The following is a 7,745-nucleotide window of genomic DNA, read 5'->3' as shown; positions in this document are numbered from 1 at the left end:
GATGCAAGTTGCCTGTGGTGGATTAGCCATGGCGAGCAGCACCCCGTATGGAATGACGATGGATCTGATATGAGCGACGTACGAGAAGGCAAGATCCACCAAGACTTACCTCGGATCCACCCTTACCTGGATTCACTAAGATGGATATGGGATATACTATACAAGAGTGGATCGAGTGTGGATCCTATGAAGGAAGGATGGTCGGTGCCCTCTGAAGGTGGCTCTAGTAGTCACGGCTAATGAAGAGTCAAGATCCACCGCGAGGTACCCCGGATCCCATACTTCCGAGTTCGGATCCAAGGAGGGAGGATCCCGCCTGGAGGGACCTGGATCCAGGGTATAGGGATGATGGATACAGTGGATCTCGAACTTTCGTGGGACAATGGAGATCACAGACGGTTGCGAGATGATGTTGGATGATGGGAGAGCTCAGATCGACGACGAGTGCAAACTTACAGTGAAGTGGATCCAAGCGACCTGGATCCGGATGAGTGTACCCATAATAGGGTGACCATGATGATTACGTCATGGATCCGGTGGATCTGAAGATAATACAGCTGGGATGATGGGTCAAGGGAAGAAGGGACATGCAGCCGAGCCTGGTAAGGGATTTAGCAGATGAAAGACATAGAAGGTAGAAATCCAGGCAGGTATAGGCTTAAATATCAATACAGACTCCAATTTGCACAGTGACACGCAAGTGCCTTCCTGCCCTCAAGAACCGGAACTACATTGGCCGTACGAGCTCCGAGAAGGTTGGGAATTGCGAATCTAGTGTTGGTAGTGATAACTGGATAATACATTGGCCAGATCCTACAACCTAGTGAGCTTTTCCTTTACTTGTGCAGATCCGACAGGTTAACCGAATTTACTACTTGGTCGGTTACACCCTAAGGGCTCTCAACTCTCAAGATCCCGTCACAGGCGGCGGCAAGTACAGCGCAAAGGAACGCAAAGGCAAGGGACACACCCGCAAGGCAACCCTACGGCCAGATCCACGATCTAGGCCCCGGATCCATAAGCTCGAATATTCGCTTAGGATTCGGAACAATCCACGGACGCAGAGTGAAGATTTTCCACTGCTGCTCCACCCCATCCCCACGTCTCGCCAAGACGCTCAAGCTTCACCACTTGAGCTCTTCGGAAGTTACCGAGAGAGCAAGATCCCGCCCTACCGACGGGTACACAAGGTGAGGAAAGTTCAGCAGAACACGGATCATCGGGGGACCCCCTCCGTTAGTCGGTGTCTGGGTGCAGTTGGTAAGCTGGATCCGGCAATCTCGCAGATTTTGCTGATCCCGCTACACCACAAAGACTGTCGCAATCTGGGAACAGAAGCGGTGGCAGCTTCATAAGTAGTCCGGGGCTTCTTGCCCGAACGGGGTACGGACGATGAATACATACCGTACCCGCGCTCATCGTGAGCGCTAGAAGCCGCGCGCTTCAGGATGTCCCTTGGCAGCATACGCTTGCTGATCAAGTGGGCAAACCTCACACGAAGATCACGCTGGTCCAGGATGTGGGACAGCTGCTGATCTTCATGGAGTTCCCATAACTCCGTGGGCGAGTACTTGAGAGTCTCCACCCACGCCCAGAACATGTCCTCACAAGAACTCCACGTGGGACAGTTCTCGAGCATAACCCAGGGGTATCCCCAAACAGGATAGAGACCACCCCGGGTCTCGGGCTTCTTACGACAAGTCGTGAAGTCCTTAAGGGGAATGCGGTGTGGCGCGAGAAGCACACACCGAGCAGCCTCCAAGTTGTCGACGAACAACTGTTCTTTCTGAACAAGGGCTCGTTCATAGATTCCCCTAGAAGTGTGGCCGCCCACAAGGCCACGAGGAGCGACGAGAACCTCCAAGAAGAGGTCAGCCCCAGAGCTCTCCTCGGGAGGCCAATACCCTCTTGAATTGATGGCAGCTCCCTGGCTGATGGGTGCCGCCACCGAACCCCCACGCACACGCTGGGCAGCTTGGAAATCCTCCTGCTGCTGGTCGAGGTCATTCGAGACCTCCCGGGGCTCAACGATAGCATCCTCCTCCTCTTCCTCTTCTTCCTCCTTCTCCTCCTCTTCATCCGAGGAGCCGAAGAGACTCTAATAGGAGCGTCGAGTCTCCTTCTCCTCGCGGAGTGGAGACTTAGAGGCGGTACGCTTCTTTGAGGGCTTGGCGGCTTCTGCTTTAGAGGCCTTAGCGCGCGCAAGACCCTCGGCAAGCGAGAGACGTTTGCGAGGATTCTCTTCCTCATCGCCACTGGCTTTGGGAGCGCCCTTAGCCTTAACGGCCGGACTCTCAGAGCGCACAGAGGTCCTGGGACTGTGATCACCGTGATCACTAGCGGGCGACTGGACGCTGTCATCCTTGTGCTCGCTAGGCACTGGGCTGTGCCCTCCCACAGAGCCCGCAGGAGCATCATGAGTGCTCTCGGACTCGGCATCGTCCTCACTGCCCGAGTTGAACTCACGTTCTACGAACCGAGGGTTCGGACGATTGTCTGGAGAGGCTGAGGGCGACGGGCTGCGGCGCTTGCTTGTTCGCTTGCCCACAGCCTTGTCGCCCGATGAACCGATCGCCTCGGAGGCCACCTGAGTAGTCTCCTTAAGTGCCGAGCCTTTGCCGTGAGGCTTAGTGCTTTTGGCTTGCGCCATTCCGGCAGCAGCCTTGGAGCGTTTCTACGCACCGCTCTTAGCAGTGCCACGAGGCATGGTTAACGGTCGAAGTGGAAAACCTAGAAGAGGAGCGCACAGACTGCTGCTCGAGGCTCTAACTGTGAAGTGAGCCTCCGCCGCGGTCCCGCGGCCAAGTCGATGGTTTTCGACTTTGAGAATGAGAGTATGTGACGAACACCTCTTCATTCTGATTGGTCGGTAAACCGAGCCTAAGTGGGGGAGGATGTAACGGGGTACGTATCCCTAAGTGTACCCTGGTTACATGAAGTGTGACACTTCACACTTCAGGAGTATGACACGTCATACTCCGGGATATATGGTACAAGGTACCAAGGTCGTTCAAAGCCAACCATTGGTTAAATGACATTGCATTTCTATAGGTAACTAATAGTTTGTATTAAACCCAAACTTAACCTACCTATAAATATACTCAGTTTACAATCTACCTTATTTAGGTCACTTCGCTCTCTTTAATTAAAGAGGGGACCTGTGAACTGCCGTTCACTGAGAGTTTGTATACTCTCGGAAGATAACTTCCTCTAGCGCAAGGTGCTGTGTGACCCCGTCACAGATAGTATGAGATAATTTGAAGAGTGCACGTATTTTGCGCTCCGATCAGTTTGCACATCATCAGCTGTTGCTACATAAACTGTCTTTCTAGCTCACAAAGTCGTAAGTTATGGGGCTTGAGTCTCAAGCCCCAAGTTGAGACCGCTAGTGTACAGTACTTGGTAAGTCCTAACACTGACGACTTCGAATCCGGAATCCCCCGAAAACTTATACACCCATCCCTATGATTCATGACGTGGACAGGGCACGTCCCTAGTGAAATCAATACATAAATGAAGTCGTAAGTTACGACGTAAAATAGGCGGTTCGTGCCGGGGATTTCTGGTACACTGACGGACAGAATGCAAATGCCACCTCGCTTTGTAGAAACAGGCAAAGGTCTTCAATATTTTAAGGATTTGCAAAAGCAATGAATTACGAGGAGGCAGCTGTATTTTTATATTGCAAAAGCAATGAATTACGAGGAGGCAGCTGTATTTTTATAGTTCGTGTCGAGTGCCTTGTTGAACGCTTTCGTCACTGTGTTGGCCTCGATAAATTCCCATGCCGCAATTACACGCTTGATCGTCGCTATGCGTTTCTCCTTTGCCGTCGTAGCGGTAGCCTTTTCGGTCAGCCACAAAGCCTTCAGCTTCGCCTTCAGAGGCTCGCGATGGCAGCCTCCTTTGCGCCTTGCAGCGCTGATGGAGGCTCTGTGGGTGGCTCGGGCTCGACGGTTTCCTCCATCTTACAAAGTGACTGGCACAGAAATAACGGCTGGTTTCCTCCATCTCACAAAGTGGCTGGCACAGAAATAACGGCTGGATCGGCGAATAAAATCAGGATTTTGAGTGATTCGATTGGTTGATAAAATAGGATTTGCGCATCTCTTCTATCTTGCACGCCCTTTTACACTGACTGGCAGTTAGTTTTGTCGGCAGTTGCATTCTGTCCGTCGGTGTACTTGGTAAGTCCTAACACTGACGACTTCGAATCCGGAATCCCCCGAAAACTTATACACCCATCCCTATGATTCATGACGTGGACAGGGCACGTCCCTAGTGAAATCAATACATAAATGAAGTCGTAAGTTACGACGTAAAATAGGCGGTTCGTGCCGGGGATTTCTGGTAACGGAGGGGTTAATACACTTGGCTTTATATTACTTATATTACTATATGTGTCGACTTGGATTGCTATTTTTTGCCTGCACCGCTACCGTTGATCATCGCAAGCGTCCCGTTCCACGACGACTCGCGACACATAGAAGACCCCTTTCATCAGATCAGCATTTTATGGCTGGTGTCTAGTCAACTGTTTGTTTCTTTTTCCCGCACAAAGTGCCGGTACAGCGTACAGCACGCAGACTTTTTGCTATCATTGTTGTGTTTGTGAGCAAATGCCCGAGCTTTAATGCTTCTCAGGGGCGTCTGAACAAGACGCCAGATTACATGAAACGAACAACACAACAGCAAAGACCTTTTCGTCAACAACTCACGAATACACCATACATGTATAAACGTCTCCTAACGTCATGTACTCCGACGACAGCAGCTGATGACTTGTTTCTCACAAATTTAAGATAAAATGTATCGAAATGATTGACCCTAGAATGATCCCAACGCGTCTGCATAAAAAAGATATTTCTAAACGCACAGCCCATTAAATGTTTGCACAGACCGCGCAACAAAGTTCCTGCTTCCAGAGTGCACGACCTGCGTGGTTTTGGTGTCGATGGCGATTTCGTGTATCGATCCATCGGTCGTGGACTGGCGATCCTTCTTGGCCGCGACGGGTTTGATGGCAAACCGACTGTCACCGTAGACGAAGACTGCGCCAACCACGAGGAATACACCAAAGTAAAATGAGAACGTGGCCGTCTGGCCGAACATATAGTTGGAGATGATGCACGATAGGATAAGCGAGAAGGACGTGCCAAAATTTTTGACAATGTTGTCCGAGTAGCGCACGACAGCAGCGATAGTAAGTCCACCGACGGCCTGAAGAAAAATGACTGCGAAGACCGTTGGGTGAAAACCGTGGAAAAAGCCGTTCGTCCATACTTCGCCGAAATTACGCACGAGGTCGAAGCACGTAACGCCAACAGAGATGGCGGACAGCTGCAGATTCCGTGTCCAGAGCGGGTCTAGCGTCTGTTGTGTTTGAACGCCCTTGTGTGACTTCATTACACGCTCGAAGTAGGCCGCTGCGAGGCCTGAATTTACAGCTAACCCAAGCATAATGCAGACACCGATGAATCGCTTGCTGTTTGTGGCTTCATCAGTGTGCTGTGATCCACTCGGTAGGCGCGAGTACGAGCAGACGACAACACCCGCCATTAAAGCGACCATGGCGCACCACTGTACGACGCTAAAGCGTCGATGTAGCAGCACGATCATGAACATAGCGGTGGTGATGATCTTAAGCTGATACACGATCTGGTACGTGGCCACATCCACATAATCGTAGGCCACGATGGCGAACATATTCTGCAGCGCGTACAGGAAGGCGAGCACTGCCATCTTCGTGAGCCCCGTCTTGTCAGCGAAGACTTCAATCTGTAGCGTGCGAACAGACGCCTTGACGTTGCCTCGCTTGGTTTTGAGCAACATGAGGTAGCACAGCAGGAATTTGAGCATCTCCACGAGTAGCACCACCGAGCTGGGACGGTACTTAGGTCCGGGCTCGGCACGCGAATACTTGGATACAATGGACAACGCTGTGTTCTGCAGCACCAGCATCACGAAGCTTAAATGCTTGAGAGAGATCCCCATGGCTCGACGAGGGAAGGACGAACTGTGAGTGGGCGACAGCGAAAAAGCGAACGAAAATTCCACCGTTACCGCGTAAGTAACTGCTGAACACTCGAAAGACAAGTAAAATTATTACTGACCAATGAGCGTCGAGTACGTCTTATTTTTAGACATCGTATTCGCAAGTATTTCAGAAGATTTCGTGAAAAAAGAAAAACATGGCGACGGGTTTCGGCGAGGTAGAGCTCACTTGCTGTGTGCGGGAGATGCTTGGTACTCATAATGACGCTATATTTGTGTATGTACTGTTACTGTGCTACCGGTAGCTCGTGTTGGTGGTTGGGGACAGCCACATCCCGAATCGAGCCTCGGAGATTCACGAGAAGTTTCAGAAGATGCTGGTGCGGTCGGCTGCGGTGTCTAGCACAAAACATTTGCGCTAACTACGGTGGATAGGCTCCTAACAAAATGCAGCATGTCCTTTGCACGGGTAACGTGGGGACCAAGGAACAGTTCGACGAGCTGCGCAATCTGGCACCAAACGTCCACGTCGTGGTGGGAGACTGCGACCAGGTCTGCAATCTTTCATGCTTTCCAGAGTCTCCGAGTTATACTGATGTCTGGATATTTTACAGGAAGGAGCATACCCTGAGACAAAGGTCATTACAATCGGCCAGTTCCGAATCGGGCTGTGTCACGGACATCAGATCGTCCCGTGGGGTGACCAACTAAGCCTCGCAGCTCTACAGCGAAAGGTATTTGGATGCTTTGGTTGCATTTCTCACGCTGTTTCACAAGTTTTCTTTGTTCAGATGAACGTAGACATTTTAGTCACTGGACACACCCACGTGTGAGTATTATGGAGTTTTCGACTGAATTAACATAAATACGAGTAGTGACTTTGCTCCATGTTGCAGGTCACACATTTTGCACTTTCAGAAACCGGTGAGGAATTTGCTGCGTTAGAAGACCCGTTGATCTGAGTAGTAGAATGTAAAACTGAAAGTGAATTCAAATTGGTTAGCTTCTCTCTAGCTTCTCTGCCTGCTTCAAAGAGTAACTTGTACATGGAAAACATACATTTCCGCCTTCGATGCTGGTGCCATCACCAGCCAGGTACTTGTGCAGCCTGAATCTTCAACAGCGCCAGTCATGACTTCTGATTTCGCTGTGGACACCTTCGGTGCCCACCTTCTTCTAGTCGCTTGCTGCTTTTCACCCACGACACTGGCAGCTTTGTCGTGGCTTGATTTCTTCGAGCTGGACGCCTCCACAAGATCTTGGGCCAGCTGGTTTCGGAGAAATGGCTAGAGTTTTGCCATCTGCAACAGCCTCCCTCAAAAGCTACGCCATATCGACCACTTTTACCATGTGAAGCTGATCCCGTAGACGCTCGAACACAATGCGCTGCAGTGGCTTGGTCATAATGTCTGCGATCTGTTGTTGAGTTGGGCAGTATTTTACCGTCACATCGCCCTGTTGAATCACGTCTCTGATGAAATGATACCTTATGTTGATGTGCTTTGTTCGAGGACTTGACATCTCGTTCGTCATCGATTTGATAGCAGATTGATTGTCAACCTGCAGCAGGACAGCTTCTTTCGCTGTCCATAGTCGAAGTTCGACCAGTAGTTGCTTGACCCATACAGCGTCCTTCATCGCCATAGCGGCCGCAACATACTCAGATTCCATGGTCGACAGCGCGACCGATGCTGGCTTCTTTGAAGCCCACGAAATAGCTGAGCTATTCACCATCAATACAGCACCGGAGA

General features: G+C 50.7%; 2 protein-coding genes across 2 annotated transcripts; one reads left to right on the top strand and one right to left on the bottom strand.

Annotated features, from left to right (window-relative positions):
* Positions 1-4,247: 4,247 nt before the first annotated feature.
* Positions 4,248-5,994, bottom strand: PITG_21644 (UDP-N-acetylglucosamine transporter, putative; the record flags this gene model as incomplete). Its single annotated transcript, XM_002894911.1, has 2 exons — positions 4,248-4,278; positions 4,877-5,994. 2 exons carry the CDS (start codon positions 5,992-5,994, stop codon positions 4,248-4,250), a joined length of 1,149 nt encoding a protein of 382 aa, XP_002894957.1.
* A 183-nt stretch (positions 5,995-6,177) lies between these two features.
* Positions 6,178-6,827, top strand: PITG_21643 (vacuolar protein sorting-associated protein 29; the record flags this gene model as incomplete). The annotated part of the gene is made up of 5 exons (XM_002894910.1): positions 6,178-6,212; positions 6,300-6,374; positions 6,430-6,546; positions 6,609-6,728; positions 6,786-6,827. The coding sequence occupies 5 exons, from the start codon at positions 6,192-6,194 to the stop codon at positions 6,825-6,827; spliced, it is 375 nt and encodes a 124-aa protein (XP_002894956.1).
* Between the last annotated feature and the right edge of the window lie 918 nt (positions 6,828-7,745).

Source organism: Phytophthora infestans, genomic scaffold, assembly GCF_000142945.1.
Source record: "Phytophthora infestans T30-4 supercont1.341 genomic scaffold, whole genome shotgun sequence".
Lineage (NCBI taxonomy): Eukaryota > Oomycota > Peronosporomycetes > Peronosporales > Peronosporaceae > Phytophthora > Phytophthora infestans.
Note: the sequence above shows the minus strand (reverse complement) of the source record. Positions and strands in the feature narration are given on the sequence as shown.